We start from the raw sequence: 21,784 nt of genomic DNA on the forward strand, positions 1-21,784 counted from the left end.
TCCAGAGTGTTTGGGAAGTTTTAATAGTCGTTACATACATCAAAGTATAAAATCAAAGCATCCTTCCTACAGTAGGCCATCTCTCTGGCTTTTATTTCTGTTAGTAGCCCCGCCGTTTATTTAATGGTAACATACTGTATATATAAATACATGCACACCCTTACTGTGTCTATATAAAATAGTTCTGTAAGAACTTAGTTATATTGGTTGCTTCTGGGAAAGTATTGGATGGCTACTTCCAGGGTTAGAGGAAGACATTCACTGTCTGTCACTATGTATCTTTTAATGTTTGAACAATGTGAGTATAAAGTACTTAGTTTTTTTTTTTTTTTTTGTCTTTTTGTCTTTTCTAGGGCTGCTCCCGCGCATATGGAGGTTCCCAGGCTAGGAGTTGAATCGGAGCTGTAGCTACCAGCCTACGCCAGAGCCACAGCAACGCAGGATCCGAGCCGCGTCTGCAACCTACACCACAGGTCCACCACTACAACGCCGGATCCTTAACCCACTGAGCAAGGCCAGGGATCGAACCCGCAACCTCATGGTTCCTAGTCGGATTTGTTAACCACTGCGCCACGATGGTAACTCCTAAAGTACTTAGTTTGTTGAAAAGAGCGCTGGAGGGAGTTGCTGTCAAGGCTCAGCAGTAAGAAAACCTACTAGGATCCATGAGGATGCAGGTTCGAACCCTGGCCTTGTTCAGTGGGTTGAGGATCCAGTGTTGCCGTGAGCTGTGTGTAGGTTGCAGAGGCAGCTCACATCTTGTGTTGCTGTGGCTATGGTGTAGCTCCAAGTCAACCCCTAGCCTGGGAACTTCCATGTGTGGATGTAGCCCTATTAAGGAAAAAAAAAGGAACTGTTCGAAATAACATCAGTAATAAATAATCCCTAGCAAGAAACAGCTAGAACATGGAATTTTTTAAAAGGCACCCTTTATCATAAAAACAAAACTTGAAATAAAAAAATACTTAGATGGCACAGAAAAAATAAACTACCTAGGAATAAATCTAATAAAGAGATGTGATTAAGTGTAAATCAGTTCCAATTAAAATCTTGGCAGAAAAAAAAAAGAAAAATAAAATCTTGGCAGAATTTATGGTATAACTTTTCAAGTCAATTGTAATAAACCAACAATGGAACAAACTGACGTCTAAAACTTCACGTCAGTACTGAGAAAAACATTACCTGTATCAGAGTCCTGCCAGAAATATTTGCCCTGAATCTACTGATGATAAAAATTAGCAGATAATCGGGATTGAGGGGAAAATGTCTGCAAAGCAGTGGTTTCTTTTAAAAAATATTCATAGCACAAATATGTGTTAAGGATCTGGCATTGCCCTGAGCTGTGGTGTAGGTTGCAGACGCAGCTCGGATCCCAAGTTGCTGTGGCTATGGTGAAGCCCAGCAGCTGCAGCTCCAACTTGACTCCTAGCCTGGGAACTTCCATATGCTGCAGGTGTGGCCATAAAAAGGGAGGGAGGGAGGAAGAAATAGCAGAAATAGAAATGATCAGGTATAATAAACACCAAATTCAGCACAGTGGATATCTCTTTGGGCAAGTGTTGCAACATGAGAGGTGGACAGGTGGCTTCAGTTTTATCCTACTGGCTTTTCTTAAACTTGTGGTAAGTGCCCATGTATTGTTAATTCACTCAAGAATTTCTTGAGTGCCTGCTGGGTACCATGCATCACTTTAGACAGGAGATAACTTAGAGAACAAACAAAAACTTATGCCTTTATGGATCTTGCATTCCAGCAAATGTAAAATATCGTATATTTGTGTATATCTTAAGTATTTCATTAAAATATTTTAATTTTTAATGAGTGAAACTTAAATTTTAAAATAGTAAAGAGGATTCTCTTCAGGAAATCACCCCAAAGCAATAAGGAGATGGAAAAGCTCTTTGTCCAAGGAAACTGGGAGACCTTTAAAACTCCTAACTACAAAACATAACTTTTAAAAGTTTAAAAACAGGCAGTAGGAAGCGATTTGGACGGAGATTTCTCCTAACGTCTCCCCGCTTCCACCTCCCCCACTCCCACAAGCGGAGTAAGAACCTGGTGTTAAATTATCTAAAGTGACTTCATGAAGAAGTGCAATGAGCTGTTAGATCTTAAGTAGTCAATCCGCCTTCTGATTGGAAAAGGTACATTCAGGTGCTGAATGATTAAGTAGAATGTGGTGAGCCCCAACTCCCTTTCCCTAGATACTCACACAGTACACTGAAAAAGGAAATGCAAGAAGCCCCTCCTCCAGGGCGGAGCCTTCACATCCTCACCTCCAGAGGGGCGGTAGGAGGGTTTGAGGCTATTTTAGGTGAGCGTGCGCCCAAGCAGCCCTGGAGAGCAAGTGAAAGAGCAAGCTTGGCGAGGAAGCTGTAAACGGAAAAGGACGAGGGGTGCGCACCTGCTGCACCTCCTCAAGTAGCTGGACAACCCCGAACTGCCCAAACACCCTCCCAGCGAGCCTTGCGCTACCTGCCCGAAGACGCCTGCGCGCTCAGAACCCCACCCTCGGAGTCACCTGTTGGAGCGCCGCGCCCTCTTCGCCTTGCGCATGCGTAATACGCGCCGCACGGGCCGTGGAGTCACGTGTTCAGGGCGCGAGCCGTCTCCCCGGGGGCTCTTCCTGTCACGGCTGCCTCGGCGGCCCTGGGGCCGCGAGAGGCCTGGGCGGTGCCGGGCGGGAGGAGGCCCGGGTTGGTTTCGGATCCGCTGCGAGGTATGCTGCGAACTCGTCCCTCGGCAAGGGGAGCTGAGGGGACCGCGGGGGAGATGAGGCGGCTGGGCAGGGCAGGGCAGGGCAGAGCGGCGCGTCCTCGGTGCGTTGAGTGGGGTCCCCGGCTTCGCCTCCCGGCGCACTCCCTGCCCTCCTCTCTCCGGAGCCCGGGCCTGGGTCCAGGACCGAAGCCCCCGGAGCCGCAGCGTCTGACTGACCCGCGCACTCCGTGTCCCCCGCTCAGTTGACCGCCGCTCATTCACCCAAGTCACCGACATCTGACGCCTGGTGTCACCCCGAGCGCCCCCTCCCGTGCGCGCACATCTGAGCCTCGGAGCCCTGTTGATTTTACCCCCTAACTCTGGACTCCGTCCACTTCTCTCCATCCCCAGCGCCCCCGCTCTCCCTCAGCGTCGCTCCTTTCGCCCGGAGCGTTGCGAGATGCTCGGTACTGAGTGGGCTTCCAGCCTGCATTCTCCCTCCTGCTTCCTTCCCTTCTGCAGCTAGAGGGAGGTTTCTGAATCGCCGACCTGATCCCGTCACGTCCATTGCGCTCAGAATCGGGCCCAAACTCCTCTAGGCGGAAAAGGGTTTCTGTTGTGCCCCTTGCTCACCGTTTCAGCTTCGCGTGTACCGTCTCTTGTCTCACACTCTCGGCCCCAGTAATCCCAGTTTAATTTCCTTGTGCAGTTCTGCTCATCGCCTCAGAACCATTATCAGGTTGTTCCCTCTGTTTGGAGTCCTATTCCCTGTCCTTCCCCCCAACTTCTTCATGACTCAGCATGGGCATCACCTTCTCCAGAAGCCTACTCTCTGCTGAATAAGGAGCCGCCCCTGAGCACACCACCCCTTGCTCAGCCCTGTGTAGCTTTTGTCCAGTGATGAGGCCTTTCTGACCAGTAAAAGTTCTTTGAGGGCTGAGATCACATCAGGTTCATTCCTGCTCCCCAGTGCCCAGCCCAGGGTCTGACACCTAGTAGGTCCTTGAATGGTTGTGAAATCTCAGAGAATCAGAATGCCGATTGGGATTTCCGTAAAGCAGAACTGTTCAATAGAACTTTCTGCAGTGATGAAAATGTTCATTATTTGTGCTGGCCATCAGTAGGCCACTAGCTGAGGAATAGGATTTAAAAAAAAATTTTTTTTTGTCTTTTTAGGGCCCCACCTGAGGCATATGGAAGTTCCCAGTCTGGGGGCTGAAATGGGGCTATGGCTGCAGGCCTGCACCACAGCCACAGCAACGCCATGATCCAAGCCACATCTTCGAGCCACACTGCAGCTTGCTGGATCCTTTAACCCACTGACCAAGGCCAGGGGTCAGACCTGCCTCCTCATGGATACTAGTTGGGTTCTTAACCCACTGAGCCACAACAGGAACTCTTGAACAGGATTTTAAATTAATTAATTTATTTTTATTTTTATTTGTTTTGTCTTTTTAGGGCCATACCCACGGCATATGGAGGTTCCCAGGCTAGGGGTCAAATCGGAGCTACAGCTGCCGGCCTACACCACAGCCACAGCAATGGGGAATCCGAGCCATGTCTGCAACCTGCACCATAGCTCACAGCAAACGCCGGATCCTTAACCCAGTGAACGAGGCCAGGGATCAAACCTGCAAGCTCATGGATATTAGTTGGATTCATTAACCACTGAGCCATGATGGAAATGCCGTAAATTAATTAATTTAAATTTAAACATAACTAGTCACATATGGCTACAGTACTTGATTTAATTTAATTAAGTTTAAATGTGGACTAGTCACATATGGCTACTGTATTTGACAGCACGGTTTTAGAGCCTTTCTGAATCCTACCCAGCCTTGTACCCACCCTGTACCTAGCTGCTTCCCTGTATCTGGACCTTCTTAGACCATTCCGGACTCAGCCTCTTGGGTTTAATCCACATTTGTCAGTCAGTTCAGTAGCTTTTATTGTGTCAACACTCCCCCCTTAAGCCTATGAACAGATGTCCTATCCCTTCCATTTCCTATGCTGCTTGCTTCAGCGCTGTACTTTCAGTGTAAATATTTCATCCTTTGGTGTTAGGCGTTGTGTTCTTTCTCTGAGTTGGGAGTTTACTAACCACAACTAAACCTAGGTAGTGCTGTTGGGGGAGGGGCTTGTAGGCTGCCCCAGTCTGAGTCTCTTCCACTCCCCACTAGACAGGTACCTAGGCTGCCAAGATGCCAGGGCCAAGACCTCGGAAGGGTCCTCAGGCCAGTGGCCAGGGTGTGGCGGCTGCCAAGCAGGTATGGATATAGACTCTACCTTCACTTGTGGGTGAGTCTGAGGGTGGAGGCTTGGGCGAACTGGGTCATCTATCTGGTTTTCCTGTTAGTCCGAGAGACTTTGAGGCATGCCTCGGGGAGTTGGCAGAAAGAACCCTTAGAGACCCTCTGTCTAGCCCCTGCCACAAACATGTGGGAGATGAGGCCTGAACTCTCAGGTGTTTCAACCCAGGCATCCTCCTGCCATGGCCACCTGTGTGTGAATGATCTGGATTTGGGAACCTCCAGAGTTGAGGTGTTCTCATGGGCCTCACTGCTCTCATGGGCTCCTCACTTAGGGCCACAATTTTGCTCGCCTGGCTCTGGCCTAAGTTGGAGACTGATGGGTCTGCCTTCCAGTTTTCTCCCTTTATTTCTTCTGGGCACAAGTGCTGAGACTTCTTAGCCCATTTTTATTGTCTCAAAAGAGGAAGGTGGTTAATGGGCAAAGACTCAAGTCACAAGACTTTATTTTAAATTCTAACTCTGTCATATACAGGGCTGCCTGTTTCATCTGAACACGGAGATGCACATAGGACCTACCTTTACCTCGGGTAGTTAAATTCATAGACAGTAGAAGGGTGGTTACGAGGAGCTGGGGGAGAGGAGAACGGGGAGTTGTTTCCTGGGTACAAGGTTGCAGTTTTACAAGATGAGAAGCGTTCTACAGATGGGTGGTGGTGATGGCTGCGCAACAGTGTGGATGTGCTTAACGACACTGCACTCCACACTTAAAAATGGTTGAGGTGGTAATTTTCCTGCTACGTGTTTTACCACAACTTAAAAGAAAATAGGACCTGCTTCAGGATTAACAGTCATGTCGAGTGCTAAGGACCCTGCTTGGCAGCTAGTGCTGTTATTGTTGTTAGTAATAATAATGGCAGTGTAGTTTTACTGGGTTCTTTGTAGAGTCACCAAGGGGATAAGTGTCCCAATGGGTAATGTTGCAGGCTTCAGTTTTCTTTTCTGCACATGGGTGGACCCCACAGACAGTGAAGAAGCCACTGACCTCTTGGAGACTGGCTCTGGGGCTGGGCTCCATCCTCTGCATCATTTCATGATTCCTAAGAAACCTTCTCCTCTCAGCTCGGGCTCTTTGTGGAGTTCAACCCTGAGGACATGCTGCTAGGGGCGGAGGAGACTGAAGATGACGGGGACCTGGAGGCCGAGCTGCTGGCCCTCACTGGGGAAGCAGGAACCACAGGCAGGAAGCCAGCACCCAAGGGGCAGGGTGAGTTTGCAGCACTTGGTGCTGGGACCAGGTGGGCTCAGGGAGGTGGTGGGGAGGGTCCTCTCCTTAGAGCTGGGAGGAGCCAGCCAGATCTCCTGGTCTTTCTGATGTCCTTGTCCCTTCCCATCCAGAGGCCCTTTGCCCTGCTCACTCCTTCCTGGACAGCTGACTGATTGTGGACAGTCAGCAGTCTGAATCCCAGGCTGACTCGGCCCCCATCCTGAGCTCTAGCCAGGACCTGATATGGAGGAGAGGCTCAGCTCAGACTGAATTGGGCACATAAGAGTGCACAGAAATTGGTCAAATGGATGAATAAGTGGTGTCTCCCCACCCCAGCCTGGAAGAGGACAGACACCTGAGGCCTGGTAGGGTCAGAGGATCTAAATCATCCCCTCTCCTCACCAGCAGTGCTCAGAGAGAGCCGCTGCCATCCCATTCTCCCCAGAACTAAGGACAAGGAGGGGACCCAGGAAGAGGCTCGCTGGTCTGGGAGCATGTGGCCCTCATTTTTCTCAGTCCAAACCTGCTTTGGGTTAGCTGAGCCTCGGTTTGAATCTTAGCTCTGCTGTTTACTAGGATTGCAATGTTATGAAAATTAATCAAGTTCTCAGTTTACTCATAAAATTATTGCAAAGCTCAAATGACTGTTAAAAATCTTTACCTATGTGAAAGGTGTGGTTTGGTGGAGTGGTAGATTTGTCTGTGACTCATGACCACAGCAAACATGCCAAGGAGGGAGCAGCTTGTTGCCTGCTGGATGGTCTGGGAAGGCTTCCCTGCCGAGGGTCTCCTGTGCCGGCTCCTAAAGGAAGAGCAGAGGTGGGCCTCTGGCTGTGGAAGGGAAGGAGGATTTCTAACGGAGTGTGTCTGCCAGGGCAGTGGATTGAGACCTTCCTTTTTAAAAAAAAAACAAAAAAAAAACGTTTTTTTAAAATGGCTACACGCATGGCATATGGAAGTTACCGGGTCAGGGATTGAATCTGAGCCACAGCTGAGACCTGCGTTGCAGCTGCAGCAGTGTTGGGTCCTTTAACACACTTTGCTGGGCCGGGGATCAAATCCACACCTCTGCAGCCAGCCCAATTGCTGCCGTTGGATTCCTAACTTACTGTGCCGCAGTGGGAACTTCTGAAGACCCTTCTTTAATCCTCGTGACCCTTTCCTGAGTTGCTCTGACCTGTGACCCTCTTCCCCCAGCCCCCCTACCTATGGCCCATATTGAGAAGTTGGCAGCGGACTGTATGCGGGATGTGGAGGAGGAGGAAGAGGAGGAGGACGGCCTGGAGGAGGATGCAGACTTGCTGGTGCGTTCGTTGGGCTGGGGCCTATGGAGGAGGTCTGGGGTTTGTCCCTCTGGGTGCTCTGATGTTGAGTGAGTGCCTTGCCCTTCGGGGCCCTTTTTCTGACTGTTTGGTGTGAGATTGGTTCCTTTGATGCCTGGTCTGAGCTCTGTACTTGTGGATTCTTAGATTTAGAGGCTCACTGTTTTCCAAGGCTCTCTGGTCAGATTAGAGGAGGAGTGTCTTGGTGAAGGGGACTTGGAGACACAGGGAGTGATACTGAGAAATACTGCTGGGAGAGAGGATCTTTTATTCTCAGGTCCTATTGTGGGTCTGGTCAGGTGGCTCCTGAGCTCCTGGGAATTGTGTCTCCCCAGACTGAGCTGCAGGAAGTCCTGGGTGCAGATGAGGAGGCTGTGCCCATGGATGACAGTGAGACAGCCAGTCCAGGTGACTCTGAGGAGGAGAACGGGCAGGAAAACATTGAACCTCCAGTGCAGACAGCTTGCCTAACAGCTCCCGTCCCAGCGGCTCAGGTAGGTTCTGGAGGGGTCCAGTGTGTCCTTTGTCCCTGTCCTCTGTGCCCTCCATGTCCACATACTGCACCCACAGAGCACAGCTTGCCTAGGAAGGCACAGTTATCCTTCCCAGGGCCCTCCTCTAGCAGCTGCCCCAAGCAGAGTCTGAGCACAAGAAACTCCTTGGTGGCTGCCGGCCTCAAAGGCCTCTCTGTTCTCCCAGCCCCCCGCCCCCCGCAGCCATTTCCTGGTCACCACAGATTGTCTGTGTTTGCCTCTGACATGGCCTCTGGCCTCTGCAGTGAGTGAGTGCCTCCCACCTTGAGGCTTTTAGGCTCTACCTTCTCCTTGAATCCAAGAGCTTCGTTTTCTGGGGCAGCTTCCTTGCAGGGAGGGAGCAGCAAGGGCCTAGCTGGCCCTGGAGGGGCCAGGCCCTGAACTGAAGTATCTACAGGCTGGAGGGCCTCAGGGGCTGCAGGCTCTGCTGGAGGATCGGATCCACAACTACCGGGAGGCCGCGGCCAGTGCCAAGGAGGCAGGTGAAGCAGCCAAAGCCAGGCGCTGTGAGCGTGGCCTGAAGGTGCGTTGGGCTCAGCTAGGGAATGGGGCTGGGAAGAGTGGGGCTGAGGGTAAGGCCGGGGAGGAGCTTGGGCCAGCAGAGGGGAGTGATCTTTGAGCAGAGTCCAGGCTGCGATGGCCGGCTAGGTTTCTGGTTCTTCTCTCCCTCAGACTCTGGAGTCCCAGCTGGCTGCTGTGAGGAAAGGCAGGAAGATCAATGAGGATGAGATTCCACCCCCAGTGGCCTTGGGAAGGAGGCCCCTGGTCCCCCAGGAAACAACCAACAGGAACCCCGAAGCAGAATCCCCAGCTCCCCCTGCCACGGGGCCAGGTATCTTGAGATAGTTGAGTCCTGGCTTGGCTCCCAAGGTCAGAGCCCATGGGCTGCCTCCTCACCCTGGCATTGTCCGTTCCGGCAGTCACACCTTCCCACAGAGGTCCTCTGGCCAACCATTCCTGGAGGCACTGGGACCCTTCTTCTTTGACCCTCATATCCTCTCTGCGGACTTTTCGTTTCTCCACAGAGAGCCCCTCCCAGCCCGAGACAAGCCTCTTGGGCAGCCCTGGTGTTTCTGCCCCACCTGATTCAGACCCAGATCTCCGGGCCCTGCTCTTGGCTCGACAGAGAGAATACAAAGTGGCTGCCCTGAATGCGAAGCGGGCTGGGGACCTGGACCACGCCCGAGAGCTCATGAGGATTGGTAAGGTACGGCAACTGGTTCAGAGGCCCTGTGTCCAGACCCTCATTTCACAGAATAGCAGCAGTGACCTGCTTAAGGTCACAGGGCTCCACTGGGCTCGAGTGAGACTGGCCTGAAGGGGAGTTCTTTCAGGCCAGATTCTGGCTGATGCCTGCACCTGCTTTTCTTCCTAATACAGAGATTTGGTGTCATCCTGGAGGCCCTGGAGAAGGGGCAGCCTGTGGACCTGAATGCCCTGCCCCCAGCGCCTGAGGGTCAGTAGGGGAATGGTGGGGGTGGGTGTTACTCAGGATGGGGCTGGGGCTGGACAGGTACCCCTACCTACACCTCTGTTCTGGGTTCCCTAGACCTGAAGCCCCTTCCACAGGCTTCCAATGCCCCCACAGCACCCTCAGTTGTATCTCCAGCAGTGGAGCGAGTACAGCCAGTGATGGCCGCTGACATCCCAGCAACCCCCGGTAAGACGGGACGATGGCACTTAAGAGTGGGGACCTGGGGGGAGGCAGGAAGAGCTGATGCCATCTTCTTTTCCTCCTTTCAAGTGGCCCCTGCTGAGCCACAGACAGTGCTAGACGCCCTGCAGCAGAGGCTGAACAAGTACCGTGAGGCGGGCACCCAGGCTCGGGGCAGTGGGGATGAGCGCAAGGCCCGGATGCATGAGCGCATTGCCAAGGTGGGCCCGCAGCCTCTGCTTGGCTGGTGCTATGTCTGCCCTCTGGCCTGAGTCTCCATCTCTCTGTCTTTTTGCTCCCGGGGCTGCTGTCTTTGTGTTCCTCTCCCTGCCTGTACCTGAGTGGAGCCCGTGAATCACCATAGCTCCCCTCTTCTCCCTTGCAGCAATATCAAGATGCCATTCGAGCACACCGAGCAGGACGAAAAGTTGACTTTGCCGAGTTGCCTGTTCCTCCGGGTGAGCAGGGCTTGCTTGGTCTGGGGGTTTAGATGGTCTTTGAGCAGAATGAAGGGAGGGGGAAATGATTTCTCATATATCCACCTCCACTCTGGGGGCACCATCCCTCCTAGCCATGCCCAGGAAGACCCAGCTGGGACCCACCTCATACCTGTGCCTCCCCAGGGCTGCCCGACCCCTCTCCCAGCTCTCTCTCCCCTACAGGATTCCCACCTATACCTGGCCTGGAGCCCACTCTGGGTCCTGAGGAGGATGTGGTGGCAGCTACTTTAGCAGCTGCCCAGAAACTGGCCTCCTCGGAGGATACAGCCCCAGCAGAGGAAGATGAGGATGCGGACAAGGTTTGGCTGAGGGCCCAAACTCCAGGGGTTGTGGGGGGGGAAGCAGATGAACGATCAACCTGTATCATGCCCAGCCAGCAAGGAGGTATTCTGTTTTATAGAGAAAAAACTTGGGCAAGGGCACCGAGCTAGGAGTGAGCAGAGCTAGATTCAAACCAAGGTCTTTCTGACTTCAGAGGCCAGCTTCGATCCCCATTACCCTGCCATCTCGTGTTGGGAGGTTAGCTTGGAGAGCTGTTGAGGCTGCTTCTAGCGCTGGGACTCTCTAGGGCCCAGAGGGGAAGCCATTCATCTGCAGTCACACAGCAAGTAGTGCAGCGTTAGGAAGAGAGCCCAGGTCTGGGAACTGCCGTAGCCCAGGGTGGAGGGGGTGGAACAGAGCCCCTCTGAAAACCTCCTGGGCACCTCCAGGATGAGCTCCCAACCCAGGCCCCATTGGCCAAGAAGCCAGCACAGCCTCGGGTCCCTTCATCCCGGCCCCTGCCTGAGCCCAAGGCCTCGCGTTCTAAGGAGCTGCTGAGTCCCTCTGGTGAGTTGGGAAGGAGAGGGCTGGAGGAGGGAAGGCTTTAGTGAGGGGCAGGCATGGCTGTAACCTTGTCCCTTCCCTTCAGTGGGAGAGCAGCTGGCCCTGCTAGAGGCACGGAAGCTGCAGTACCAGCGGGCAGCCCTGAAGGCCAAGCGTGGCCAGGACCTGGAACAGGCCAAAGCCCATCTGCGAGTGGCCAAATGCCTTGAGGCTCAGATCATCCAGGTGAGAGCCGGCCGACCTATGGACCTCTCCAAGGTGAGTGTCACCTGGCTAAGCAGCAGGACTTCTCAGGCAGAGAGGTGGGAGGCAGGCTTGACAGGCAGGGCTGTGAACAAGGTAGCTGCCTGAAAGAGGTAGGACTTGAATAGGAGGTGGTGACAGCCTTTTGCTCACGTGTCTCTCTGCTCCATGGGCCCAAGAGAGGCCAGGAAAGGTTGGGGGTTCAGAGTTGACCACAAAGGGCAAGGCTGCTGGAAAGCAGAGCATTGCAGCAGCCTGGGGTAGGAGGAAGGCAGTGAGTCCCCATCATTGAAGGTCAGACGTGGAGAAACATTTAGTTTGGATTCCTGTGTCTGTCAGGCTCAATAGAGGAATAATCTGACTCTTGAGGCCCCTGAGGGGCCTTGTGACCTGGGCAGGTGCCTTCACCCTTAACGGATGAGGAGAGTGACTTCATCCTGATCCACCACGAGGACCTGCGGCTCTCCCAGAAGGCTGAGGAGGTGTATGCCCAGCTACAAAAATTGCTTCTGGAGCAACATGAGGTCAGTAGACTGCTTATCTGTCCTCCCCTTTCAGCACCCACAGCCCCCTCAACCCCCACCTTGGGGAAAGGCAAGGGGCTCAGACCAGATAGGACTTAAATTCTAGCTCTTCCACTTACTGGCTATGTGGTCTTGGGTAAGGCACTTCCCTTCTCTAAACTACATTTTCCTCTTATGTAAAATAAAATAGCCTCTTGCAGAGTGGTTAGGAAGTTCAAAGAGGGGGAATTACCTTGAAGAAGGGAGGAAGCAGCATTTGGGGAATCGTTAAGTATATGTAATACATGTGCGCGTATCTGTCTGAACGGCTGCCTGCAAGTCTGCTTTCTGAACTGGTGTTTCTATTAGGTTTTGAAGGAAGAATAGGAGTCTGCCAAGAGAATTTAGGAGAATGGCTAGTCTCAGGAGAGGAAACAGGGAAAACTTAGAAAAATGTAATGGACTTGCGAACAGTGACCTCAGGGTATGTGTTGGGTGATGCGAGAGTGAGGCTACAGATAGTGGACTTTTCAGCAGTCAGGCTTGGAAGGGGGCCTGGATGGGCTCTGCTCTGGGCTCTGGAGTCACTCTGAGTCCCTATTTTCAGAAGTGTCTGCTGTTCTCCAAGCAGTTCATGCACCAGGGCAATGTGGCTGAGACGACCCGGTGAGTGCGGGGCTGGGGCTCATGATGTTGGGGGGCAGAAAATGAGTCCCGCCGTGCTGATGTGCACACCTCTCCCGGTCAGGTTTGAGAAGCTTGCTCAGGACCGCAGTAAGCAGCTTGAGATCCTGCAGCTGGCCCAGGCCCAGGGCCTTGACCCTCCCAACCACCACTTTGAGTTGAGGACATTCCAAACTGTGAGGTGCCAAAGCCTAAGGGAGACCGTGGCTCCAAGCAGGGACTGGGCAAGAGGCTGGGAGCCTGGGATGGGGAAACGTAGCCCATTGAGGGAGGCTTTCGGGGCTTGGGCAGGAGAAGGACATGGTGACAGTGAGGCGCTCAGTGGGGCTGGGGAGGGAGCTCTGCAGTGGTGGTCACAGACCGAGAGCTGCGTGCCAGCTCTGGTTCCCTGGGCCCCCTCTCCTGGCCACCACCCAGCTGGGCAGGTGGGCGGGCAGTGGAAGAGAGGAGCTTTCCTCACTGCTCTCCTTCACTTTGAGCTCCTTCTCTTCCCTTCCTGGCTGTAGGATCTTTGCAGAACTCAACAGCACAGAAATGCACCTGCTTATTGTCCGGGGAATGAACCTCCCAGCCCCTCCAGGTAGCCCTGGGGCTACCCCTACCCTTGGAGGCTCTTGTCCAGATATGCCACCCTGGCCAGTGGGAGGCACTGACTCTCCCTTTGTATCAAGTGCTGGGCTCCCAGCTACATCCTCTGACCCTGACTCCTGCTTCTCCTTCCTAGGGGTGACCCCTGATGACTTGGATGCTTTTGTGCGGTTTGAGTTCTACTACCCTAATTCGGTGAGGTTCAGGCAGCAGTAGGGTCCTGTGAACCCCATCCTCCCTGTGGCCAGTCTCCTTCCATCCATGGAGTCTGGTTTGGGGGAGGGGTTTGAAGGTTCTTGGACCCATTCCCTCTGTGGGTCCCCTCCCTCAACACCCATATAGCACAGAGTCCCTGGCTCCATATGTCTGTTTTTTCAAGCTGTCCTGATTTCTCCCTTCTCACTGTTTTAGGAACAGGCTCAAAAAAGCAAAACTGCGGTGGTGAAAAACACAAACTCTCCAGGTGAGTAGCCACATGAGGGCTGAATTATGTGAGCAGCAATTGTGTTTCCAGGGTGCTTTCAAATCTATCTTACCTGGTCAACTTGGGAGCTAAAGGGAGGTGTTATTCCCACGCCTATAATGGAGTTGGGTAGAATGTAAACTGAGAGAGATAAAGGGGCTTGCCTTGGGCCTCCTAGCAAAGAGGTGGTGGAAATGGGACTTCAATCCAGGAATCCGGATGCCGTATTCCAAACCTGTCCCATTTAGGTATGATGTGTGTCTAACAAGAACTGTCCCAGTGGACTTCAAGGCCAGGACCTTCTTGCTCCGTGTCCCCCTGGTGGCAGTTACTCTGAATTGCAGGCAGAGAAACAGATGGGAGGCCTAATTTCCTCTTGGTCAGGAAGTCCCTCAGAGCCAGGTCCCTCTGTCTTCTCCCTTTCTTGCAGAATTTGATCAACTCTTCAAACTAAACATCAACCGAAACCACCGGGGCTTCAGGAGGGTGATTCAAAGTAAAGGAATCAAATTTGAAATCTTCCACAAAGGGTGAGAGTCCCTGACAGTGGCACTGCCAGGGTGGGCTGGAGGAAGGATTGCCTCCTGTGGCTGCTGCTGTCCTGGCTACCACTGGGTTTTCCTGCAGTGGGTTTAGCCAGTTCATTTCTGCCTTCCTGCCAGAAGCCAATCCTCTCTGCTTACTCTTGGCTCTCCAGATCCTTCTTCAGAAGTGACAAGCTGGTCGGCACAGCCCACCTGAAACTGGAACGGCTGGAGCATGAGTGTGAGATCAGAGAGATCGTGGAGGTAGGGTGGGCAAGGACTTGGCAAGGAAAGAGCCAACATTCATTGAAAGTCCCTGTTGTAGGCTTTTTGTGCCCATTAATTTAAAAATATTCCTAAGTGTGCTGTAGAGTATATGCTACTCCCATTTTACAAGTGAAGAGATTCAGAGGGTCTGATCCTGCTGTCAGCTTGGCACATGCAAATTCCTAGGTTTCTGGGAGCAGGTGACAGTTGGGGAAGTTGTCTGGCAACATGACAAAGTCGAACAAGCTCTGGACAGAAAATTGTTAAGGCATTTCCAGATCCCCACCAGAATGCAGCTGGTCTGTATCCAGGTCAGCTCCATAAGTGTCCAGGAACTCAGTGAATTTCACAGGTAGGGACACCAAGAGCTTGCCTCTGATGATGAGGCGATTAAGGTCCAGAGAGGAGAAGGGTGTCGCACAAGCTCCTGCAGAGCAGTCCTGGCAGAGGTGGGCCCATACCCTGCTGATGCCTTCATAGGCGGGGGCTTTTCCCACAAGCTTTTCTCTGCTTGTTTGGAGGAGCCGTTCTGAAGTGGGACCTGCTTTGTATTGGCCCCAATGAGGTGGTTCTGACCTCTTGAGCCCATAGCACAGCTTTGCATTCTAGCTGCCCCCTCTCCTGCACAGGAGGAAGCAGCACGATGGGTGGAAAAGCAAACAAGTCCTGCCCTCGCTGCAGGGTGGCTGTGTGACTGTCATTCACTTCTCACTGGGCCATCTGTGAAGGGAAGGTTTGGGCTGTGTTTTCAGGCTGCACCTTGAAGCCAGAGTTTCCTCCAGGAGTTGCCATGGGGACTGTGGGGGAAACTGAGCAGAGCTCTGGATTTCTCACCTCCACTTCAGGGCATTGGTGCTTATTTGGATTTACATGTTACTAAAAGACTTACCCAAGACCACTGCCAGCAAATAGCGGGAGGGTGGGGGTGTGCGGCAGTGGAGGCTCCAGTGCTGACAGACAGGATGCTTGACCTCCCTCTCCTTACCTGGGAGTGTAGGGAGCTGCTCGCTCCCAGCTCCTGTCCCCTCGGTTACCATCTTTCCATGGTCCTCACAGGTTCTGGATGGAAGGAAGCCCACTGGGGGCAAGCTGGAGGTGAAGGTGAGGCTGCGGGAGCCTCTGAGCGGCCAGGACGTGCAGACGGTCACCGAGAACTGGCTGGTCCTGGAGCCCAGGGGCCTGTAAGGTGCACAGCTCTCTGGGCCCTTAGAACCTCTGCCCCAGCTCGCTGCCTGGGCCTCCATGGAGACCCTTCTAGTTCGCAGCTCGTATCTAAGGAGAAAGCCTAGGGTTTTCTCATCTGTGAGGAGGACCAAGAGGCAAACTTCTGGGGTAAGGCTCAGGCTGAGTTTCTCACGATCTTGAGTAGAACCGCGGAGGGAAGTTAACTTTCCCAGGTCTGTTCTTCAGGAGATCCTTTCTAAAATCTACTTGTATGTTCACTGCAGTTTAGACTTACTTCCTGTGCTTTGTGCCCTTGTACAACAGAGGATCGATGCTGGGAGAGGAGTCAGGCCAGCAACTCCTCCCCAGGTTTTTCTCCTCAGCTTTGCTGGCTGTGGAAGCCTTTGTCCTAAAGGAGATGCTGCTACACAAGCACCAAAGACCTAGCAAGTATTGGCATCACTGACTATGGCCCAGGGCCCTACTGGCACCTTCCCAGGCCTCCACCAAAGCAGGATTCCCCCTCCTCCGCCCTCTGGGTGAAGGCATGGACAGCCGCATTGCCCTGCATGGAGTCTTGTTACCCCTTAACCCCTATGTAGCAACTGTTTGCAGCTTACCTCAGTCCCCAGTTGCACTGTTTCTAGATGTGCCTTTAAAAGATAAAACTAAGGGATGGGAAAACACGAGTGTGATCTGGAACCCCCCCCCCACCTCGCTTAAGATGGGGGCAGGGTCCTGTGACTCCCTGTCCTGCACAGCTGTTCGCCCCAGCCCTGCCTGTGCCTTGGTTCCTGACACTGCTGCACCAGCCTCCCTGCTTCCCAGAGCTCTCAGTTCAGGACTGTGTGGTGGGAAGTGGGGGCAGGCTGTGTCTTGGGTTTGGTCCACGCACCTAAGACCGAGAGACTGTTATGTTAACCGAGGAAGGGGAAAACAATATATACGTATATGTGTATATGTGTGTGTGTACATATATATGTTTTTTAATGTAGCCATTTTTATTTAAGATACTAGGTCTAATTCACTGTAGGGGTTTTATGCTCTCCCTACAAAATAACCATCAAAAGTCCTAAAGAAAAGCCCTGCTCCTCCTGTCACTTTTTGAAAGCCAGGGTAGCAGTAACATTTGTTAATTGACAGAAACTGCTCCTGTGTCTTCCTCTTTTGAGAGGGGACAGGGCAGTCTCGCTTCTTCAGCTAATCACCTAGAGAAATCCCTTAGTTCTTTCCTAAGAAATTCTCGACTTTGTTCTTCTGAATGGATGGTGACAATGAAGGGATTTATAGTTGCAACAGATTTAATGTTCAAAACCACAATATTCTTCATTTCTTAGAAATAAATTTTAACACACTATCTTTTTTCCCCTTTTTTGAAGCATCAAGTTAACAAAGCATTCCTCAAGATAATCTTTTACTGATCGCTACAGTCCTGGCAAATGTACACACAGCACAGGGATTGAGCTTTTGTGTGTGTCTTTTCCTGGGATGGGGCTGGACCGTGCTTCCCTGCCCACAAGAGCAAAGCTTAACAGAGCAGGAAAAACATAAGTTTCTGAGAGCTTTCTGGCCAGTTTTACTTACCTATCAGAGTGAACTACCAAAACTTCCACAGATGGGCTATTTAACACTTAAATGTCATAGCTGTGTGTCATCTAAGATGAAAAGGAGGGTCGTTAGTTTTTGGAAGGTGGCTCACAGCAAAGAGGAGTGGTGGAGGGGGTCCTGACATAGCTTAGTCTTCCGCTGGGGTTTGCCCCCACCCACCAGGCTTACTAAGAGGGCTAGGGGACAACTACAGCCCTGGGAATTTTAAACCAAGGCCTCTGCTAGAAATTTGGTAGAAAGTATTCTGTGGCTTAAAGATTTCCCTTCATAACCTGTTCAGTTTCATTCTGCTTCACTGCCCTTTGCATTTTGGAAAACAGAGCCAATAGGCTGAGGGAGGCATGACAGCCGCCCACTGGACCTAGAGACTGAGGTTCTTGAAAGGCCTTTGTTGTAACCACGGCACGCAGGGGTCACTGGAAGTGGGAGGATCCAGCCCAGCTTCATTTGTCCCGAGATTTATCCAAATGCAGCAGCTCCACTTTGCAGATTAGTGACTTGTGGGCAGTTGGGAACCATCCACAACCCAAATCACTTTTAAATTTTCTCTCCAGTTTAATGCAGGGCACACTTTCTTCTGAATTAGTGAACTGAATACAGTATGGTTAGAGTCAGGAAAGCTTTGCTCACAATAAAAGGACAGACTATTTTTGTGTTTTAATTATTTTCCTTTTTCATAGCACTACTCTGAAACCTGCATTCTTGCTTCCCAGTTGTTGAGGGCTTGTTTTCCAAATATTTGTGGGCAGCTCTTAAAAGATCTTGCCCCAACAACAACAAAAAAAGGAGTTCCCATCGTGGCACAGTGGTTAACGAATCCAACTAGGAATCATGAGGTTGTGGGTTCGATCCCTGGCCTTACTCAGTGGGTTAAAGATCTGGCGTTGCCGTGAGCTGTGGTGTAGGTTGCAGACAGGGCTCGGATCTTGAGTTGCTGTGGCTCTGGCGTAGGCTGGTGGCTACAGCTCTGATTAGACCCCTAGCCTGGGAACCTCCATGTGCCACGGGAGCAGCCCTAGAAAAGGCAAAAAGACAAAAGATCTTGCCCCTTGGATGCCTCCCATGCTACAGTAGCTTAAGAATCTGATTACAGTTGCTCTTGTTGCCTCAGAGGTGTGGGTTCATTCATTCCCTGTCCTAACACAGTGAGTTAAAGGATCCAGTGTAGGTCGCAGCTGCAGCTTGGATTCAGTCCCTGGCCCAGGAACTTCCATATGCTACAGGTTCGGCCATTTAAAAAAAAAAAAAAATCTTGCCCCTGAAGTAAAGGCAACTGCTTTTAGGATGAAATCAGGCCTGATGCTGTTCATCACGGATGGATTCCTCCTTCTCTGGGCCTCAGCTTCCCAAACTCTAAAATGGGCATTATTGTTCCTGTTCTGCTCCTGATCCCTTCTGGCTACATCACAATCTCCCAGATCCCATGACCATTATTATTAAAATTATTTTAGCACTATTACTAAAACAGAAACCACACTCAGACTTACTCTAGAAACATACTATTGGCAGATTGCTTGTTATCTGAAATGGATTAAATGCATAAATTATTCCCTGGGTGACTAGTTATGATAGAATTAAATTCAGTTGGAAATTTGGGGCTTACCAGCATTCAGGAACCACTGTGGATGAGGGGTGACAGTAGATGGGAACTTACACAGAAAAAAGCTCCACATTTTTATTGCTCCAGAGTCCAGCAGGTGCTCAAAAAGTGCTAATAAAGGAGACAATGCCTAACAACATTTAGTCAGAATTCATTATTATTATATTTTGTCTTTTTGTCTTTTAGGGCCACATGCGTGGCATATGGAGGTTCCCAGGCTAGGGGTCTAATCGGAGCTACAGCTGCCGGCCTATACCACAGCCACAGCCATGCCAGATCCCAGCTGTGTCTGTAAACTACACCACAGCTCATGGCCTCACCAGATCCTTAACCCACTGAGCGAGGCCAGGGATCGAACCCGCAACCTCATGGTTCCTAGCTGGATTCATTTCCACTATGCCAGGATGGGAACTCCGAGGATTTAGTAATTTTTAAAAATTTAATGTTATCAGAAAGGTGATTCCATTCCTCTTTAACTTAAAGGAGCTCTATACCTCAATCTAAGTTTACATTATAAAGAATCTGCCTTAGAAATGTAATGTTTCGGTTCTATACCATATACAGTGTATAAAAACAAAGATGAAACAAGGAAGAAAACAGTAAACTAGCCTTGGCGATTTTATGCCAAGTTCTTCAAGATGATTAACCTAAACATAAAGGACATTTTATGCAGGTGAGAATGGACCTGACTATGTAGGGCCAGAGTCTATCCATTGTAGGAGAATCTAAAGGCTTGCAATGATTTTCAGAATAAATATGTACAATTGCAAGGCCCATTTAGCTGAGCAGAAAGAAGGATAACTTCTACCGGAAAACAGAACCAGCTCCTGTAGAAGCTCCAAACTTCCAAGGTGCGTTAGACCAAACTGGATATTAACACCCAAATACCCACTACCCCTATAACCAAGTGCCTGTGCCTGTCAGGTTTGGGGGAGGGGGTGATGGTCCCAGGGCCTGGTCCTTGCAAGTTGTTCTGTGGGCATCCATTCTTTCTTGCCTTAGAAGCTTCGGGTACCTCCAAGTCTACGGGAAAGGTCACAATCCCAGCTCTCTGCAGCCACATCGGCAAAGCCTATGGAGAAGCAAATGTAGAATTTGGACCCACCCCCCCACCCGCCACCTCCCCAGCCCAATGAAAGAGAGATAAACCTAGCTGGACACACTCTGAAGGCCAAGCCTTTGGAAAACAGCTGCTGCCCTAACACAGTTCCACAGCCTGTAAGTGCCAAGTGCTCAGCGCATCCTCTCACTGTCTCAGAGGCCTGCACTAGCTTCCAGAGGATTCTTGGAGCTGTGCTTCCACAGCAGAGACTGACCTGCATGGTCTAGGCTTTTAGAAAATGCCAGTGACAAGGGAGTGAGTTGCCTTAAAGCGGTGTTTTCCAAACTGGGTTGTGAAATCCACTGGTCTGTGACCAAAATAAATGTTTAATGAAGGAGAAAATGATCGAAGCGCATCACATATATCATAGGTAAACCAAATCTTGGCTTCTAATACCACTTCCGCTATAAAATCTGGCTGATTCCAAGGCTGGGACAAGGTGAGACTCTGGGGCATCCGGTTAGGCTAGAAAAGCAAATGTTCAAAAAAACGTTAAGTTCCTGTCACAAGAATGTGGGAGCTCGCGTGAAGGGGTTCTCTCTGGCCAAAGCGGAGACCATCTGAGCACCAAAATGATGAATTAGAACCATTCGAAAAGTAATCCCAGTTCATAATGAAAATTAAATGAATAGTAGGAAAGAAGGGCCTTTGCTTACAGATGATCAAGCACAACTGATAAAGGTAGAGGAAGTGCTGGAATTGAAAAATCATTTGTAGCCGTCACAGTAAAAGGTCAGTTCAGACAGGAAACACTGTGGATGCTACACCTAAGGGGACATTTTTTGAGCAATATATAGTAGAGAAATTGGCTAACACCTTGACCAGGTAATCCAAACTTGCCATCAGTGAGGGGCAGAGGCCATCAAGTGACCCCCTGATGTGATGTCCTAAAAAGGACATCATATCCCTTGGGTAGGGTTCTGGCTGAGAGTGCATAATTCATTTAATTATAAGCAAATACCAACCAAATTCAAAATGAGACATCTTCTAGTTCAAAAGTGGGGTGGAGGAACCTATGTTCACCAAAAACATCAAGACATAAAAGATAAAGGTGAGCACGACAGGTACTTGCCACGTCTGCCCTTAGACCGGAGGTTTCACTGGAGGGGAACGATGCCATGAAGGACACTGTTGGACGAATGCTGGGTCAAAGCATCACAATAACTGTCCTGTGGTTATGTAAGAGAATGTCCTTACTTTTAGGAAATAAACATTAAAGTATTTAGGGGTATGCATCTTACTCAACAAATGTCTCACTTTTTTAATGGAGAAGAGGAGAGAAAGGAATACTGATAAATGAGGCAGATGATTTGTGAACAATAGGTAAATCTGAGTAAAGCATACATAGGTGTTTTGTTTTGTTTTAACTTACCACTTTCCTGGAAGTTTAAATTATTTCTCAATAAAGTGTTTTTTAAAGTACCTCTACTGAAAAAAAAAAAAGGAAACAGAAAAAAAAGGAGTTCCTACTGTGGCACAGCAGAAACGAATCTAAATAGTATCCATGAGGAGGAAGGTCTGATCCTTGGCCTCACTCAGTGGGTGTTGCTCTGCTGTGGTGTAGGTCGCAGATGTGGCTTGGATCCCGTGTTGCTATGGCTGTGGTGTAGGCTGGCAGCTGCAGCTCCGACTGGACACCTAATTTAGGAACTAACATATGCAGCAGTTGTGGCCCTAAAAAGCAAAAAAATAAAAATAAAAAAATAAAATACCTCTACTCTATGACTAAAAATGTCTTGGGTATTTTCTGTCAATTTTCACAGAAAGGCCTAGTTCACTGTCCCTCATCCGCTGTGGCAGGTCCCAAGGGAACTGAACTCAGCTCTGCTGTCCAAGTGACCTCATTTATAATGAGTGAGTTGCCCTTCCTTGGACAGAAGAGAGATAATCTTTCGGGTCTTTGATTTATTTGCTTCAGTGAATAATGTAGTAAAAATGAAAGTCTAGGTGTGACTTCTGCTTAAAGTTGTTGTGATCCAACTGGGATAAGA

The 21,784-nt window shown here is 50.5% G+C and overlaps 1 protein-coding gene across 3 annotated transcripts; it reads left to right on the plus strand.

Moving 5' to 3' along the window:
• Window positions 1-2,539: 2,539 nt before the first annotated feature.
• CC2D1B (coiled-coil and C2 domain containing 1B) lies at window positions 2,540-16,036 on the plus strand. 3 transcript variants are annotated; one of them, XM_047789113.1, is made up of 24 exons: window positions 2,579-2,719; window positions 4,878-4,964; window positions 6,069-6,213; window positions 7,411-7,517; window positions 7,871-8,029; window positions 8,466-8,591; window positions 8,741-8,900; window positions 9,094-9,275; window positions 9,449-9,524; window positions 9,618-9,728; window positions 9,813-9,943; window positions 10,108-10,180; window positions 10,385-10,521; window positions 10,933-11,050; window positions 11,133-11,305; window positions 11,689-11,814; window positions 12,401-12,459; window positions 12,542-12,658; window positions 12,984-13,057; window positions 13,202-13,260; window positions 13,477-13,528; window positions 13,959-14,058; window positions 14,226-14,316; window positions 15,376-16,036. In XM_047789113.1, exons 2-24 carry the CDS (start codon window positions 4,899-4,901, stop codon window positions 15,502-15,504), a joined length of 2,571 nt encoding a protein of 856 aa, XP_047645069.1. In that variant the 5' UTR covers window positions 2,579-2,719; window positions 4,878-4,898; the 3' UTR covers window positions 15,505-16,036. The 3 variants fall into 3 exon arrangements, with proteins under 3 accessions (XP_047645067.1, XP_047645068.1, XP_047645069.1); XM_047789111.1 differs by lacking the exon at window positions 4,878-4,964 and having other exon boundaries at window positions 2,540-2,719; XM_047789112.1 differs by lacking the exon at window positions 4,878-4,964 and having other exon boundaries at window positions 2,540-2,719; window positions 9,657-9,728.
• Window positions 16,037-21,784: the final 5,748 nt, after the last annotated feature.

The sequence above is a fragment of the Phacochoerus africanus genome, chromosome 8, assembly GCF_016906955.1.
Source record: "Phacochoerus africanus isolate WHEZ1 chromosome 8, ROS_Pafr_v1, whole genome shotgun sequence".
NCBI classification, from domain to species: Eukaryota; Metazoa; Chordata; class Mammalia; order Artiodactyla; family Suidae; genus Phacochoerus; species Phacochoerus africanus.

Coding starts and splice junctions, on each gene's coding strand:
- CC2D1B (XM_047789111.1), top strand. CDS start 2,555: ATGCGTAATACGCGCCGCACGGGCCGTGGAGTCACGTGTTCAGGGCGC. Junction 6,214..7,410: donor GCCAGCACCCAAGGGGCAGG/GTGAGTTTGCAG, acceptor CTCTTCCCCCAG/CCCCCCTACCTATGGCCCAT. Junction 11,306..11,688: donor GACCTATGGACCTCTCCAAG/GTGAGTGTCACC, acceptor TGACCTGGGCAG/GTGCCTTCACCCTTAACGGA.